The sequence below is a fragment of the Nothobranchius furzeri genome, chromosome 10 (genome assembly GCF_043380555.1).
Source record: "Nothobranchius furzeri strain GRZ-AD chromosome 10, NfurGRZ-RIMD1, whole genome shotgun sequence".
Lineage (NCBI taxonomy): Eukaryota > Metazoa > Chordata > Actinopteri > Cyprinodontiformes > Nothobranchiidae > Nothobranchius > Nothobranchius furzeri.
Genome location: NC_091750.1, coordinates 58,211,479 through 58,230,239, shown reverse-complemented (window position 1 = coordinate 58,230,239; position 18,761 = coordinate 58,211,479). Strand labels below are relative to the sequence as shown.

The 18,761-nt window shown below is 40.1% G+C and overlaps 2 protein-coding genes across 3 annotated transcripts in view; one reads left to right on the top strand and one right to left on the bottom strand.

The window, feature by feature from the left end:
- The window catches only part of dpysl3 (dihydropyrimidinase like 3), a 43,027-nt gene extending 29,743 nt beyond the window's left edge, over positions 1-13,284 (top strand). Inside the window, exons 12-14 of one of the 2 annotated variants that reach the window (XM_070555824.1) lie at positions 1,530-1,709; positions 4,613-4,766; positions 11,660-13,284. In XM_070555824.1, the coding sequence (XP_070411925.1) occupies positions 1,530-1,709; positions 4,613-4,766; positions 11,660-11,754 (429 nt within the window). In that variant the 3' untranslated portion in view covers positions 11,755-13,284. Of the gene's footprint in view, positions 1-1,529; positions 1,710-4,612; positions 4,785-11,659 lie in introns of both variants that reach the window. The other variant, XM_015961412.3, reaches the window with a different exon arrangement.
- A 1,467-nt stretch (positions 13,285-14,751) lies between these two features.
- Positions 14,752-18,761, bottom strand: part of stk32a (serine/threonine kinase 32A) — an 81,169-nt gene continuing 77,159 nt past the window's right edge. Inside the window, exon 13 of the mRNA XM_054730736.2 lies at positions 14,752-17,420. Coding sequence (XP_054586711.1) covers positions 17,309-17,420 — 112 coding nt within the window. The 3' untranslated portion in view covers positions 14,752-17,308. The remainder of the gene's footprint in view (positions 17,421-18,761) is intronic.

The window sequence follows — 18,761 nt, the reverse complement described above, 5'->3', positions numbered from 1 at the left end:
AAGGGCATTAAAAACACGCAACACAAGACAAGCAAAGAATAAAAAAGAGAGTAAAGAAGCAAGAGCTGCTGTAACTGGCTGCAGCTCATGCCGCGCCATCTTTGATGTAGTTCATTTGATACGTAGATAATACTAAAGTGTATCAACATCTTCTAATCCTGCATATTAATGCCCGTTTGTATGCTTTATTAACAAGTTTAAAGGATCGGTTTTATAATGCATTCATGTATTCAGAGATTAAAATCAGAAATGAAACTAATTTAAACTAACCTTGCATGGCACGTTTTTATTTAAAGATACGTATTTAGACAATGGCTTCACAATCACTCGTACACACTACTACTTTCACACATTTCACATGCAAACGGTCAGTGCACCTGGTCCTTGTTGGGAAATGAGGTTTCTGTTGATGCACGGACATTAGAGGATTACACCGTGGCAGCTCAGCAGAACAGGAAATGAAGCCTTAAGCAGCCTGGGACAATTCCAGCTTTTACTGACAAACGCAAGCAGAGGAAAAATGCATTTAGAAGCAACGCATATTCACTGTTGATTACGTTGATCTTTATTTTAAGTTGTGAAGTAGTGAGGTCAAATGTTTCCCTTTAATGATGTCACATTTTCATTTCCTACTGTTTGCTTTTCCACAAAAAAGGAAAGAATAAAGTGCAAGAGTTCAGCAGCTGTTTAAAGATCTACATTTTAATGGATCCCATGAGACCAAACATGGTGGACTCTTTTTATTTTTATTTTTTTCAGCTCTTTGTTCTGGCAGAGTGCTCTCCCCCAGACTCCTCTGTCTCAGTTTATCAGTAAATCCACATCTGGTTTGGACTGAAAGCTGTTGTCAACACAGAACTTCATAGATAGGGAGGGAAAAGAGGAAATTTGGAGACATAGACATAATCATGCAGCCACACACACACAGAAACACACTGGGCTTAATTATGACATCATATTTGGCACACACCAAGTCTTAGTTATGTCCTGTTCTGGCCTGAATTTGGACAGCAGTAGAAAAATGGGGCCGTGTGCAAAGGAAATGAGTAACAATGGAGCAAGGGGAGGGGCCTATCAGAGATCACTAGAAAAAAGAAGAGTATGCACAAGAGGAACTGGTCACAAAAGAGAATGAATACATGAAAAAAGAAAAGGATCATTTGATAACATGAAACTAGGATGATAGAGTCATGTGAACAGAGTTAGAGGACAGGTTATAAAGCAAAGGGATGGAGGGAAATGGTGTGAAGGTCAACAACAGCATCAGATGCCAGCTGGAAGATGGCAGCTGCATGTGCCTGCCAAACAGGGAAGTGTAGAAAACAAGGTGATGAATGAGAAATAAATGACTCGGTGAAAGATTAAGAGAAGGAGGGGAAAAAATTGTGCTCTTTATAACTTTTAGACAACGATCTAAGTACATTTTGAAACCACAGTAGCCATCACTTTTCCATTTTTTGGTGTTTTTATTTATTTGGCTGTAAAATCTCAGAATAAATATCCCCTCTGCCTTCTCTTGTGTGTTTTAGGCTGCTGAATACAACATTTTTGAGGGCATGGAGCTGCGTGGCGCCCCACAGGTGGTGATATGCCAAGGAAAGATTGTTCTGGAAGATGGAAACCTTCATGTCACCTCTGGAGTGGGACGCTTCATTCCCTGCTCTCCTTACCCGGACTTTGCCTATAAACGTATTAAAGCCAGGAAGCAGGTGAACACTGCTGTCTTTTATAAAAGCTTTTCAGCTGCTCTCTCAGTAGCATTTAATTCTTACTGTGATTAGAAATTAGCAGTGTGTATTCACCATACATGAAATTCCATCAGGATCGAGGAGCTAACAGCTAGTTTGTTAACTACATTACATGTTTATTTACTCAAACTTTTATAATAATCAAAGTTTTTGGACTGTAAGCCACTACTGTTTTCACATGCTTTGAACAGTGAGGATCAATTAATGATGCAGCTAATTTGTGTTCATTTTACGGGAAAGTGACGCTGACGGAGACAACGAAAAGGAAGCTAAGGAAGTGTGTGACAAAGTTATTCTGAAGCTGTCCAATTCTGATACTGAGGACAACTACTTATCTATCTATCATCTATCTATCTATCTATCTATCTATCTATCTATCTATCTATCTATCTATCTATCTATCTATCTATCTATCTATCTATCTATCTATCTATCTATCTATCTACCTACCTACCTACCTACCTACCTACCTACCTACCTACCTACCTACCTACCTATCTATCTATCATCTATCTATCTATCTATCTATCTATCTATCTATCTATCTATCTATCTATCTATCTATCTATCTATCTATCTATCTATCTATCTATCTATCTATCTATCTATCTATCTATCTATCTATCTATCTATCTATCTATCTATCTATCTATCTATCTATCATCTATCTATCTATCTATCTATCTATCTATCTATCTATCTATCTATCTATCTATCTATCTATCTTCTATCTATCTATCTATCTATCTATCTATCTATCTATCTATCTATCTATCTATCTATCTATCTATCTATCTATCTATCTATCTATCTTTCTATCTTTCTATCTATCTTTCTATCTTCTATCTTCTATCTATCTATCTTCTATCTATCTATCTATCTATCTATCTATCTATCTATCTATCTATCTATCTATCTATCTATCTATCTATCTATCTATCTATCTATCTATCTATCTATCTATCTATCTATCTATCTATCTATCTATCTATCTATCTATCTATCTATCTATCTATCTATCTATCTATCTATCTATCTATCTATCTATCTATCTATCTATCATCTATCTATCTATCTATCTATCTATCTATCTATCTATCTATCTATCTATCTCTATCGTCTGTCATCTATCATCTGTCTGTCTGTCTGTCTGTCTGTCTGTGTGTGTGTGTGTGTGTGTGTGTGTGTGTGTGTGGGTTTGTTACCAGCACGTATTTAATGTAATAGGATTAGAAAAGCCTGACTTATCTACGTCACACTGTCACTTAACATTCATGGACTCACCCATCTTAACTTTCGACAGCAGAAACAGCGGAGAACATCTCAACTAGTAGAAGCTAACCATTACCATTAGCAACTCCAACCCACAGCAGAACTCCTTCAGGCTTGTGTTATTTGTGGAGATATAACATCAAAGTTCCAAAGAAAACTGAGTCAGTGGTAGTCACGTTGCTGTTGTCCAATCAGAGACGAGATGTCCAAATATCAGGAAATGAGACTCCAAATCCCACCGTGTTCAGCTCTAATCTGATCTGGCTCACTTCTAGTTCCTGAAACTGGTGCACTGGGGCTTTGTTTCTCCCAGAGTACGACTTACAAGGCATTCATTCCTAGAGACCACTGCAAACATTAAAAATATGATGTCATCACCTTTACATCAGTTTGACATCCGAGTTGAAGGTGGACGTCCTTCAAACATTCAAAACAGGCTCAACGTAAAGTCTTTACTGTCTTTGAGGTGCTTTTGTGGCAAGTTTAGTCTATGGCCTTGTCTTTACTTTTGTCTGTCGTTTCAAGTAGAAGCAGACAATCGTGAATTCGTTCTGTTATGGCTGTGAAGGAGATTGAAGAAGCTCCATGACTCTCTGCATCTTTAATAACAAATTAAAAAGACCACTTAGGTACATCTGAAAACGCATGCACGCACACTCCCTGATTGACGTCTGTGTGTAAGTGTATGCTGAACACCATTGGCTAATGCTGAATGTTAAGTCAAATTGCATGGGGGTCTGTGGGATGTGATGGGCGTAGCAGAAATAGACAAATTGATTATATTATACTGCAGATATATTATTATATATTTAAAGAAAAATGGACCAATATTTTAAAAAATCTTTTATTCGGAAGGCCATTTAAAAGTGTTATTTATATCCCACAGGAAAGGCTGCAATGCCTTTTATTGGCCTCTTGCCAACAAATGTGTAACTACAGGAATTATCGGTGGCAGAAATGAGTGTTACTCCTTTGATGTCATCCAAACTGGCAAAACTTATAAAGGGACCATTTAGCTCCCATAAACAATTCAGAATATGGAAAACTTCTTATTTATTGACTCGGTTGAAATCATTTAGGCAGACCCTGCACCCTTGCTTTCTTTCCATCTTTTTTATTGCCTGAAGCATTCAAATTCCCAAACAATATTTTTTTTCCCAACAGTTTCTTAATTTGCAGCTGGCAGCCTTTGAGAAGGCAGAGCCGTAGCAACAGAGCTCTGTTTATCTTAGTAGCAGTTACTGTTGTGCTTCCTTGGTTCACACAGATGTCTCTTTTTAAGTCTTGATGGAGCTTCCAAGATTCCATTGAGTCACGGCACTGACAGACACACACACACACACACACACACACACACACACAAAGGCTTGTTGACTAAGCAGGACAGTGTCAGCTTGATTTGAAATGATACAGAAAGTTGATTTCTTTTGTTTCGACAATTGAATATGTAGATCTATGTGTTTGTGGCATTTTATTTGGTGAAACTGTTTGTCTTGGAAAGACACCAATTATTTAAGATTAATAGCTTTTGTAAGAAGAAATATAAGAACAATCTGATTTAATAGAATCCATTCTTCCTGTTTGTCTTGTAGCTGGCCGTTCTGAGGGCGGTGCCCAGAGGAATGTACGATGGCCCAGTGTCTGAGTTCTCCCTGTCCCGTGGCGGTACCCCCTCCGCCTCGGCACGCACCTCACCAACCAAACAGCCTGTCAGAAACCTGCACCAGTCTGGATTTAGTCTAGCAGGTAACCCTGCAGCATGTGGTGAGCAGCTCAACTTCTTAACAAAATATCCATTCATGCATCACCAGTTCCTTTCTGTTTTTTATTCATTTTTCTGGGTCATCTGCATATCTGCAGACATGAAGAGTATAACTGTTTCCAAAGTGTAACTCACCCCAAAAATTCCCCTCAGCTTTCACTTCTTCATAGTAATGTGATCTGAAGCATAATTTGCTGATTTCACATGTCCAAAGTCAGATAAATTTCTGTGTAAGTCTGGGAAAGTGATGGGAATAACGCCGTTTAAATATAACGGCGTTACTAACTGCATTCTTTTTTGGGGTAATGGAATAATGTAATTAATTACCTTTCCCACTGTTGCAACGCCGTTACCATTACTGGGGATGGAAGGTTGTGCGTTACTATGTGCTTGTCGAACGTTGAGCAACAGTGTGAGGCTTTCTGACCGCCACACATCAGCTACAGCCAGGGAGAGAGAGGTGTCGGTAACACACTTACAAACACGATGATGATTGGCCGGGTGGGCGGAGACCCTCACGGTCTCAGTCGCTGCATGCTGTGGACACAACAGAACAGTGATGGGAATAACGCCATTTAAAATAACCACGATACTAAAAAAAATATTTTCTTTAGTAACGAGCAATCTAATTAATTACCATCTTCTTTTATCAAAACGTAGTCTCTGTTACTGATAAGAAAAAGCGTGCGTTAAGCAGCGCAGTGTGTTGAAGCTGTCATCAGCTGATCAGGAGCTAAAGAGGCAGATGTTTTCATCCAAACGCTTCACGGCCCGTGAAGAACGAGGAAGACGTGATGAATATCTACGGCTGCAGGTGTGGATCTGCAGCCATGCCCTTCTTAGCGTGACAGATGTCCTGATCTTCTACCTTCCTAGATCATCCAGCTGTAACCTGTTTCCCTTTTAATAGTCTAGATAAGTGTAATGTTCCTGTTAGTAGTTCCTCCTGTTAAGTGCTTAATTGTTTAAATTATTCAGGTTTATAAAAAACATTTGGACATACATTTTATTATGTTCCAGTCATCAGTCATTTATATTTCACTATTGTAGTAATTTATAGTAAACTGTAAGTTTAAATCAAGAGGAGAACCCATTTTTCTTGTGATCTTTAATGAAAAAAGTAACTAAGTAGTTATTTTTCTTGGTAATTAGTCACTTTTATAATCTTGTAACTCGGTAAGTAACTGAGTTACTTTTTTGACAAAGTAATTAGTAGCTATAACTAATTACTTTTTAAAAGTAACGTTCCCAACACTGGTCTGGGATTTTTTTTATTCATTTGATGATGCTGTTTATCTCAAATGAGAGCATTATTAGACTCATTTCCTGTAAGTGTTGGACTCCAACAGGAGTCTTTTGTCACCAATTCTGTTTAGAACTTTCACAGACAGAATTCATAGGTGTAGCCAAGAAGCAGGTCTTTAGTTGGAAGTAGCATCCAAAGTGCTTTACAGTACCGCGATTCATCCATCCATTCACACACTCATGGTGATGAGCTACATTCTTGCTACAGCTGCTCGGGGACACCATGACAGAAGCAAGGCTGTCGTACACATGCCCCATCAGTCCTTTAGATCACCATCAGTAGGCAATGATGCCAAAGTGTCTTGCCCAAGCACACAATGGCTGACATGACTACAAGAGCTTGGGTTTGAACTTGAAACCCTCCGATTACAGGGCAAACTCCTAAACCGTCGGCCATCGTCGCCCCTGGCACTGGAATGGTTAGCAGCTGGAATGAAGACCTGCACCAAAAATCTTAAGCTATGGTCTTAAACTGGTAAAGGGTCCACTCCAGACTGGGAATGAACCACTGCTCCAAGTAGAGGAGTTCAGATATAAAAAGATCTTGTTCATGATTGAGATTAGAGCAGGATGTTGATAGGTGGATTGGGCTTCGGTTAAAGATGTCTTACTCATGGAAACGTAATTTAGAACTCTATTGAAAAGCTCGAGAGATTCCATGGAATCATCTTGTCTGGGAACACTGGAGTCTGGAGGAGATAGCTTGGGAGGTAGGGGTGAGGGGCGTTTGAGCGACGTGTCCTGCCAATGAGGGGGTGGTGGCGATGCATTCTGCAATGCCCATGGAGGGTATTGTGGGAGGTTTTCTGGAAGATGAGATGAAAGATTCTCCACAAGGACTTGGCTCTCATCGTTCTGTTTTCCCCACAACCCCAGTTCCAAGTAACAAACACTTTGAATTAATTTAAAATTAAGTTCAGGGCAAACAGTGGCAGAGGAGTCAAGTATCTGCTCTGTAACTGGAGGCTTGCAGGTTCAAGCCCTGCTCAATCTGTGGCAGTCATTGTGTCCTTGGGCAAGACACTTAACCTGCCACACATGCTGTTGGTGGTTGGAGGGACCGGTGGCGCCAGTGGTCAACAGCCTTGCATGTGTCAGTGCGCTCCTGGGCCGCTGTGGCCACAGTGTAGCTCATCATCACCAGCGCTTGAATGGGTGAATGATTGTTTGTGTTGTAAGGTGCCTTGGGGGGTTGTAGAACCCTAAAGTGTATGTAAAAACAGGCCATTTACCATTTAAATAACCACTGACATGCAAAAACAATCAAGCTGTACTACATAAGTTGTAAACAGTTTTTGACGCTAGTGATTTATGAAATTCTGTATAAAACAAATTCATGTAACTACTTTAACTTCAAGTTCCTAAACTAGTGAATCTGGTGGGCTGCAAGTAATGTTTTTCACTCTACGAATAAGCATTTTTTCCTGAAGGATGGAAATTCTTGGCCATTGTGCAAACATTTGATCTAAACCAAACGAGCAGACATACTTTTCGGAGAAAAAAGTCTGTTTTATCTCTTTAGCAGAGGGTCAAATCTGTGTAGAATGAATATAAAGGCTCTAGCTGTTATTTTTATCTATTCATAGTATATAATATTTAAGATCTAATTAACATAACATACCAGCCCACTACAAGCACACCATGCACTACATGTTCAGGGAGCATACATTTGTTTCTTCCCTACTTAAAAGCTTATTTGAAAAGGTTTAATCTGGAAAAAATAAGACATTGTTGTAAATAATTCTGCCCTAAACAAACTCCCTTCTGGAGATTATCTACAGATATTTACAGCTTCCAAATAGCTCCTTTTTGACCTCCTGTTATGGACTTTTTATTGGATTAAACGGCAGTAAAGCAACATTTTCCTGACATTTGCACTCCCTTGAAGTCACAGTGGATAGGTTTTCAATTCAATGTTAAAACATGCAGCCTTTTCAATCCAGCCAGGCATCTAGACATGGTCTACTAGAAAATCCTGTCTAATGTGAGATATCACCACAGCCTTTGTTAGACATCTGTTCCACTCTGCACAGTTGCAGATTAACACTCCGATTGTACTTTTACGTGAGGTTGGTGCAGAATTTACATTCAGGAAACAAATATTACACATGCTGATGGCCAAACTTTCAAAATGTAGCACTAAATGGTAAAGTTAGTGTTTTTACAGTTTTGCTGTCAGATGAAACAACCATTGCTAATTCTCTCCTTGGTTAATCAGAAATGAACATAGATAAATGGACTTATTTTCATGTGAAAACTTACTATGAAAGAAAACCTGTGCTTGGCCTTTGGCAGAAATGAACAGCTTGTCTTTACAAGTTGCTTATGTGTGATATCACATTGACGATGAGTAACTGAAGCCGAGTGAGGCCGCTCCTGGTTTCTCTAGATTTGTAATAGGGACCACAGCAGCAAATGAACTGTCACCTTTGGTCTTCAGCCTAGTGCTGCGCAACCAGTAGGCTTTGGTCACTGGACCTCAGGGACCTGCTGGGGGTGTAGGGACAGAGAAGATCACCAATGTATGATGGTGCTTGCCCATGTAAGGCCCTATAGACCAGTGAAGCTGGAGGAGAAGCAGGGTGATGTGGGTGTGTTTGGAGAACTTGGTCAGAAGCCGAGCACAGGCATTCTGAACCACCTGTAGACGGTTCAGGGAGGTTCTGCTCAGACACGTGAAAAGAGAGTTACAGTAGTCTAAGCGTGAGGAGATGAAGGAGTGGAGAACTGTCTCAAGTTCAGAGCGGGACAGAATGGGACTCAGCTTAGCAATGTTCCTGAGGTGGAAGAATGAAGATCGAACAAGATAACTGACATGAGAATCCAGGGTGAGAACTGGGTCAAAGGTCACACTAAGAATCCTGACAGAGGGTTTGGTGTGAGAAGCAAGCTGACCAAGAGAGTCTCTGACTTTGGGAACCAGCTTGTCTGGGGAACAAATGAGGATCTCAGTATTTATTCAGCTGAAGAAAGTTCCCAGCCATCCACGTTCTGATAGTCTAAGCAGGTGTAGCAGCTGCAGCTTAGACATCTCATGGGACTTAAAGGAGATGTGCAGTTGGATGCCATCTGCATAAAGATGGTAGGAGATTCCTTTAACCCTCCCACTGTCTTCATGGGTGACCCCGCGAGGAAAGTTGACCATTGAGCAGGATTGACGGTTTATCCCTTGAGGTCCACGTGGCAGGGGTGAGGTGGTGCTCATTCCTCAACCCTGCCACATGGACCCAAGGGATAAACCATCAACCCTGCTCAATGGTCAACTTTCCTCGCGGGGTCACACCCATTAGGACAGTGGGATGGTTAAAAGAGCTCAGAATATCCTGGAGAGGAAACGGATAGAGGAGTAGTAGAGATCCCAGCACAGAACCTCGTGGGACACCATGGGTGAGGGAGGTGGTGGAGGACCGAAACTTGGAGATGGCCACAGAGAAGAAACGCACAGACAGATAAGATAAGAATGTAGAAAATAAAATGTATTAAATTAAAAGTCCACTGACCCCCCCCCCCCCTTCCCCCCTCTGAGTTTCACATAAAGGCTAAATGTGAAAATGGTTTTGTATCCTTATTTGAGAGTGTGTTTTGGCTAGTAGAAGCTAATCATCAACATTAGCGACTCCACCACATGGCAGAACTCCTTCAGGCTTGTGTTATTTGTGGAGATTATTTGCCGACCAGAGTCAGTGGTGGAGTAGCGTTGCTCTTAATCAGTCAGAGGCAAAATGCCAGAATATCACGAAATAAGACTCCAAAATGAGCCGCCTTCCGCTCATCTCTGCTGTGACTCCCTTCTCCTTTTGGAAACAGGAGCGCCAGAGCATTATTTCCTAAAGAGATCAACTCACAGTGCATTCATTCTTATTAGAGACCACCAACGTATTGAAAAATAACATGTAAACTTGGTCTTTAAAATTGTATATAATGTAACTTGATTTTGCCTGTTTATTTATCGGTTTTTACTCTTTTAATCACACAACCTTTATATCATGGACGTAATTTTGGGGGGGGGGGGGGTCAGGGGGGACATGTCCCCCCCACTTTTTCCAAAGTCAAGTTTTGACCCCTGCACTTTTTACCATCCAAAAACAATATTACGCTATATTAAATTGACACTGGTTGAGCTCTAGGACCAAGTGGAAAACAACTGTTTGTGTTGAAGCCTGTTTCCCATTAGAGCATACTGTAAAGATACCCCCCCCCCCCCCCCCCCCCCCCACACACACACACACACACACACACCCGTGTCCCCCCCACTTCTAAAGTGAAAATTACGTCCATGATCATGCACATAGTATACATGGACATTTTCAGCTACTTCTCCTCTCACAAATAAAGTCAAAATATTTTTGGTTTGTTCGGCACAACTGGCCTAAATTAAATTGAAGTAGTTGTCACATTTGTCACAGATAAAATCTAAAGTCATAATGGTGGGAGATGTTGATGTTAGTTACCTAAATGGTTTAGTTTTTTTCTCGATTTTTAGGGTGTGGGGCTGCATTAATTAGTATTGGAATGTTGGCTATTGGTGATAAAGTCAGTATAGTAACATAGTAATATTGCTTTCGTAAAGTATTATCAATAACTTTTGAAGCCAACTGTATTTGGCTGTTATTAAAATATGTCATGGAAGATTGTATTAAATCTTTATAAAAAATTAATAAGCTCATTGAAAACGTTTATAACTTTCATAAATATTAGGTTACGTTTTGAAATGGTTGCATTTGAGTTGTTTACACCACACTCTTGAGTGCTTCCAGAGCAAACGAAGATCTTGCAATGGGATGCAAGTGGATGATGCTGCCGTCATGGAATGAGATGTATTTAATTCTAAACGGTCTTACCTGGTTTTGGATCATTTTGTATCTGATTTGCTCCTAGTGGTTCTTTTACAGGCTGCCATGTTTTTCAGAAACTGTGAACATGAGGGTGGCACCGGTACATTAGTTGATGGAGATAAATAAATATAAACAAATAGAATGATTCATTTGTACGATACGTTTTTTTTCTTCACCAGCTTTAACAAAAATGGCGACTGAGACAAATATGTTTGTGTTTATGTATTTAGCAGACGCTTTTGTCCAAAGCGACTTACAAGTGATAATCGGCATGTTGCCCTTGAGGCTAACAACAACAACAACAACAAACAATTTCCAGTCAGTCGTAGGTGGCGGTGAGGCAGCATGAGGAATCATGGAGAGGAGGGAACAAGGAGTGGACAGTAGAGAGGGGGGACAGGTGCAGGGAGGGTGCTAGTTAAGGAGATGCTCTCTGAAGAGCAGGGTCTTCAGGAGTTTCTTGAAAATCGAAAAGGAAGCCCCTGTTCTGGTAGTGCTTGGTAGGTCATTCCACATTTGTGGAACGATGCATGAGAAGAGTCTGGATTGTCCTAAATATCTGTTAAGATTTCATTAACTAATACACACTTTGGCTGAATGTTATTAAAAACTTATTTTTGTTTTTTCAGCATAATATTTTTTATTTAGTCTTGTTCTTTCTGAACATTTCACTTATTTTTTTCATGCATGCTTTGCTTTAAATCTGATTTATTTTTTCTCACTTTTACTCTGTGCAGGTCCCCCCACTCCAGAGGACCTCCCCATCAGGCCTGCTGGTCGCCGCATTGTAGTGCCCCCTGGTGGTCGCTCCAACATCACTTCTCTGAGTTAAACAGCAGGAAGACAAAGAGACGCTCCCACAAAATAACAGCCAGATTGCAAAATTGAGGGTGGGAGGGAAATGGGGAGGAGGAGAGGAGGTATGAAGAGGACCATTAGTAAAACAAACAAACAAACAAACAAACAAACAAACAAAAGTTTAAGAAACAAAACACTGAATCCTCATGCCTTACCTGTCACAGTGCTACTATGCTCAGATGAGAAATGTATCCCTTTTCCTACAGGGAGTCAGAGGTTAGGAATCACCACCAAAGCACATTTCATGACCAGTCTTAGGTTCACTTCTTCTCTACAGAGAAAACACGATTTCCAACAAAATTCTGCTAATCAAGAATAAAACAGGAAAATGGATACCTTCTTTCTCAGAATGATGCTATTCCTCTTTTACCCTGCTTGCCTTTTAATGTCACTCCCTTTTCAGTTGCCTGCTTTCTCCATAATCACAAAAACCTAACACTAGACTCCATTAGCCACGAATCCTCCTGCAGTACCATTGGTTAGCACTAGGTGGTGTTGTATATACAATAGATGTAATGTAGCTTTGTGAATGATGTTGTTGCAGCCTGTTTGGATTTCCTAGACCAGGCAAAAATACAAAACGCCGCTGAAAGCAGGAGTGCTGTTGGACATGGACCTGCATGGGCCACATTACTATGGGCGACGTGATCCATGATCCTTATCCACCTTCTCCTCAGAGATGTTCTCCTGATGTACCGTATTGATTATCAGTTTTTTTAAAGAGTAAAAGTATGATCTGCTTAGGAGAAGACTTAAAAAGACAAATACAATTATTTAATTATTCTTTATCACCCACTTTTATTTGTCTACATTCCATCTGCATCTTAACAAAACATTGCAAGAAATAGTCCTTTGCATTTGCTTCTAGCATACTGGCTGCAACTAACCATGCAATCACCTCAACATAAACAGATTGGTGAATTAAAAGTAGAAAACTGATCACCAGGAGGAGGAATTCACTGTTCTGTGAAGCAACTTGTGACAAGAAGTCTTGCAGATGCAATGACCCGATGAAATAAATAAATCTGATCTCAGATATTGGTGCTTTACCTCCAGATTTACTCATTTTTCTAATTCCCTCCCAACTGGGCTCCCAGTAAAGGACACCATTCTCTTAGCATTCCAATACAACCCTATAATAAAGTATTTTATGCATTCAACATCAGCTGAATAACAAAAAACAATCAGCCCAGTCGTCTGGTTCTGATCGGTCGAAGAGGGAGGGAATTAGAGCTCGTTTTTATGTCTGCTGTTTTCTGCTCAGGCAGAGGATTCTGGTGCCGTTTTTGTTATGCAGTTGTGTGGGGAAGGTTAGAAGGAGAGGTTGGTTTTATTTGGCAATCTGAGGCTAGCACAGGTGGCGTTTTGTTGTATTTATGTTGGTTTGAGAACCTTTGTCACTGTTTATTTTTTTACTTTAAAGATCCGAACCCTGAAATGACAGGTGAAAAACCAAGGTGTGGTAGTATCGTTTGTTTCCTGAATAAACATGAGTTGCAACAGATGTGGCCTGTTTGATGTCAATTTTTTTATTTATAGGCATGCAAGATTTGGACATAACTAACAGAAATGGACAATAAAGATGTGGTGGGGGAAGCAAAAAGTCCCAACTCACCAATTTTATAGTTACATGAGTCAATGTCAGCAAAGTCTTTGTGGGGAAAACATTTTTTATTCATATTTTCTAAAATGTACTGACTCCAAACTGTGTTTATCAGTAGAGGGAATCCCTTAAATGTGGTACTGGTGCTTTTTCCACAGTGATCACTATCTTGGGGAAAGGTGAAGTTCCTACTCATGTTCCATGGAAGTTGTGATTTAGGTCCATAGAAAGTTCCTTTCTTGTCGGATCATCTCCAGCTAGCGGACCTCACATCCTGGCTCTTTTTCCCAGGTGAGGGCTCGACCAGCACACTCTTACCTTGTCACTGATAAACTCCAAAAACCACCATGATTCAGTAGGTTCAATAAAGTGAAAAGGCAGAAATATTGTCACAGTGAACACACCTCTGGACTCCCTGAGGCTACTACCCCCAGGTCGGCTGTCAATACAGCCCCAAACATCTCCATACATCATTTTTTATACCCTAAGATAAGTCCCACCCACTCAGTGAGCTGGCATTCTGTCATTGGATCAGTTTTCTATGATAAAATCATGGAAACTCCTTGCAGAATGCCTCTGCTGGGATTCAAATCTGCGGCTAACTTGTAGCTGCTGTTCAGTTTAAACTGTATTAATAGCTGTGATTTAGTCACATTGTGTTATCCAGTCTTCACAAAAATGGTCCAACTAGTAGAAATAATAAAAGTATGATTTTTATAAATAAAATTTAAATCTAAATACCACAGCACATGTGTTGTGAAGGGATGAGAAAATATGTTGAGGTAAAATTATTCATGTAAAAATGACAAAATTAATATTTAGCATTTGAACAGAGTATTGAGATATCTAAGTAGGACTTGAGCTGCACGTTGGTCCATTTCTCTCTCTCTCTCTCTCTCTCTCTCTCTTGCTGTAAACATATTACTAACTCTGTTATTTGCTATGGTTTGGCTTATCTGAGCTCCTGTCAGACAGAATTTAGAAGCATTCATCAAGTGAGAAGATCTTTCCCCAGTTCAGCTATTAATGTGGAAAAAGTGCTGCCTTAGTAAAGCCTGCTGTGGAGGAAAGAAGGGATGGTGCCCTCTAGATGACCCAGAGCAGCGGTTCTTTATTCGCTGGTAAAAGATAAAAAGAAGGAGTCACTCAGGAAAAAAAAATGGAAACTCGTTCAGATAAGTGCAAGACTAGCTATGAGAAGTTCTATTCACGTGTTAAAACAACAAGTATTGTTAAATGTTTGTTACACTATTCATGTAACACTAGAGGGCAGCATTCTGTAAGGCAGGTATAAAAATAAGATTTGAACGAGTTCCATTTCATTCATAATTATTTTTAAAAAATGTTTAAGATTAAACAAAATATCTGTCAGTTCAAAAAAGAAATTTATTATTTAAGGCACACCTTAATAGTTTCAGCTCCATCACATTTGATTACAATAAACACACAACAAGTGAAGGACAAAACAATGTAGAACAATTCACAGGATTGGGACAATTCTGTTCTCAGACGTAGCTTTAGCCTATTTAAATACTTTATTTTTATCTTTCGAATGGGTTTTACCTGGCCTAAATACTATTTGTCAGTGAAGGTTTGGGGACAGCAGTAGCTCAGGAGGTAGAGTGGGTTCTGGGCTCCAACCAGAGAATGCTGCTGTTGGGTCCTTGGGCAAGACACCCAACCTCCCTTGCCTGCTGGTGGTGGTTGGAGGGACCGGTGGTGCCGGAGCTCAGCAGGCCTACTCTCTGTCAGTGTGCCCCAGAGCAGCTGTGGCTACATCGTAGCTCGACCTCACCAGCGTGTGATTGTGTGTGTGAATGACTGATTGTGTTGTGAAGCACCTTGGGGGGGTTGTTGAACCCTAAGAAGGTGCCAAATACAGGCCAATTACCATATATGTATGGAAGATCAGAAAATAAAACAAAAAATATATCTGGCATTGCTGGTAACAATCTACAACAGGGGTGCCCAATCCTGGTCCTGGAGGGCCGGTATCCAGCAGGTTTTGTGGTTTTTCTGCTCCAACAAACTTGATTAACTGGTTGAATCACCTGTGCAGCATCTCATCAGGCTCTGCAGAAACCTGTTAATCACCTGCTGATTGAAATCAGGTGTGTTGAAGCAGAGTTCAAACTAAAACATGCTGGACACCGGCCTTCGAGGACGAGGATTGGGTACCCCTGAATAAACATCTATGCTGTTTTAAAAAAAATCTCAAATGATTTAGACCAGGTATCCCCAAAGCCACCATCCACTCATTTAACAATCCCAAACATGTCCCACAACTCACACAGGGAACCATCTTTGGATCTATAAAGCTACGTTAGCGACAACAGCAACACAAAGGTCAAAACATTTTCCCAGTTTTCAATAGAAACAACAGAAACAGTAATGAATTAAATGTGGTTTTGGTGAAGTTTTTACAACAGATCACAGGTGTGAAAGGGTTGATTCATGGTGCAGGTTTAAAAACCAAGGCCCGGAAGGTGATGAAGCATTACAAATCACACCATTTTTTTATTAGGTGGCTGAAACAAGGTAGGTTTGTCACTTCAAATACATACAGAAATAAGCTGTGTGTCATTTATGGTGTAAGGCATCCCCTCTGCAAGCTTCAGAGGCAAGTGTTTTCTACATTTTTGGCTGCAGTTTTGAAAAAGTTCAGCCAGCAAGACAAAGGGTGCTGTTTTGGCTATAATATTTGAAGCAATTTTTTTAAACCCTGAAACAGACTGAAAATAGCTATTTTGTTTGGTACAATGAAATATATACGACTTTTACACAAAGGTAAAAGGACAGTAATACACTACTTAAAACTTTTTGTGCAGGAGTTAGCTTAATTCACATCTATGAATTCATGTTTAAGGGAAAAAAATCACTCACAGTTTTATTTTTGTGCATAAATGCAACAAGTTATGAAGAGCATGTGCAAAGCAGGAGTCAGAGCAGAAAATACATTTCTACTCTTTTTTTCCCTCTCTGAAGCCCCAAACTGATGTAAAAATTTGCTCAAAATGCTAATATTTTAGCTAAAACTTTATTCCGAATGTTCCTCTTCTACAGCTTAAAACCACACAACCCCATGTACATTTCTTTTTTTAAACTCTTTCTTTAGATACATTTAAACTTGAACTGTACACAGTGTAAGACAGCAGCTTTCGTCTGTTTCAGCCAGAGATGGACTTAGGGCTTTATCGGAAAAGCTACAGGCCTGCTATCAATTCTAGCTTATAGCAAAGCTAAGCATCATGATTACTACAGCTATTAATCTGCTGCTTTGATAAAGTGAGCCATTCATGCTCAAAGCCATTTACTAATTCTGATAAAGTGAAGTTTTCTGCCTTAAAAAACAAATAACTTGTTTTATCTAATTAACTTTTAAGGTTGCTACGTCCGTCATGCTAGTCAGGACACATAGAGAACATTTTTCTACCCAAATGGTTGTTAGTCTAACCAGAGAACTGTGTTTTGTGTAAATACACACAGCCAGAAAATGTATCAAGTTGGAATCGAAATACTCAGATTTCAGCTTCTTATTTTTCAGCAGGGATCTGTTTTTTTTCTTTTTCCCTCAGTGCAGCGCTCTGATCAGGCACCAGAGGGCTGTGCGAGAGAACAATAAGAAGCATGCAGCTCAGGCGGTCCTTTTTGGTGACACTGAAGCAACTATGTCATGTTGCTGCTGCTGCAGAAGTCTGTTTCTCTTCTACAGCACTGACTTGTGGCTTTGTCTTGTCTTTTTGGATTGAGTGGTGTTAAAATGAGTGCATACAGTGTTGTTTTTGTACACTATTTAGAGTGTAGGGACATAGAAAACCACCAGTTGTGAAGCCATGTGCTAACTGTACAATATGGTGTCTGGCTGTTTATTTGCTGATCTGCAAGCTAGGCAGGTGCAAGAAATGAGCTGGAGGACCTAAGACCATTATCCTGATAAATAAGAAGCTGGCTCAACGTTGTTGTTCTGTCCGTCTTCTATTGCCTTGTTCTTCTCACTTGTGGATAGTTCTGAAGAATCCACTAATGCCATTTTAGTCCTGTTGAGAGAAAAACACCTTAGTGACTGCAGCATGATCCTATGGAAGCCCATTTCTGCCACTCTGATAAAAAAAACTAGGTTTTTCTTGTATGTCATTATTATGCCTTAGTTATCTCATAATTATTAGATGGATGCATAGATTTGAACAACAGGCAGTGTAAAGAAATGGTCTCGGAAACACCCTAATGTGCATGAATCCATCAACACTGATTATAAATAACCAGCTAGAGCTACCAATTTACTGCCAAATCAGTCACGGTCACAAGACTCATGATTTGATGCAATATTCTTTTCATTGTCAGATTTTAAAGGCAGAAATGAAAGTGAGAGTGAGGAAAGACAAATGCATGTATAGTTTTTGTTCAAGTTTTGAGAAAGAGGTATTCAAACCCAGTTCGTGGGGAATTGTTTCAAGTGTTTCAAGTCAATCTAAATCTAAAGCCGTCAGTTAACTGGACGAGTGTGAGAGAGTAAGCATCATGAAGGAGACACTCCATGAATTAGGAGATCGTGTAGAGAGGCCGCTATGCGCAGGGGAGCCCAGACCTACTGGAGGGCCGGTATCTAGAAGGTTTTAGTTTTAATCCTGGTTCAACACACCTGATTTTCAACCAGCAGTTAATTAGCAGGCTTCTGCAGAGCTTAATGAGCTGCTGCACAGTGATTCAGCCACTGAATCAAGTGTGTTAGAGCAGAGAAACCACAAAACCTGCTGGATACCGGCCCTCTAGGACCCAGATTGGGCACCCCTGGCCCAAAGCGAGGCGCAAACCTTCGACAACAGACTGTGAAATAACAGAAACATCTAGAAACACGCTGATTCTTCTGCATGTAAGAAGTGAGTTTACCCTTTTTTGTGGTGGTTTTGGTGTTTACATGATCATAGAGCACAATATTCTGTGGCTATTAAAAAAATGGTAAAAATGCTACAAAATGCTGGCAGTCAGGGACTTTTCTGATCAGAGAACAAATGAGTGTTTATTATTGGCCCTTGCCAACTCCTCTATCAGAGGGCAGAAGACATATATAGGACTGGATACAGTAGCTTTTGAGGAAGGTACTAATTCCAATACTCCATCTGGACACTTTAAAGAGGGCCTGCACTTGTTATGTCAATAAATGTGCTGTGGTCTGGTAGGAATGAATGCCTTTTGAGTCATTTGTGGTGGAAAATAAAGCTCTTGTGCTTCTGGTTTAGGAAATAGAAGTTGGGGAGAGGGGCAGTATTTGGAGTCTTACTCATTATTATTATTCATGACACAAATCTTCCAATGTCTCCGTTTGCTCTGCTATGTTGATGCAATGAACCCGGCCTACGCCATCATGGGCTCCCTTTGGT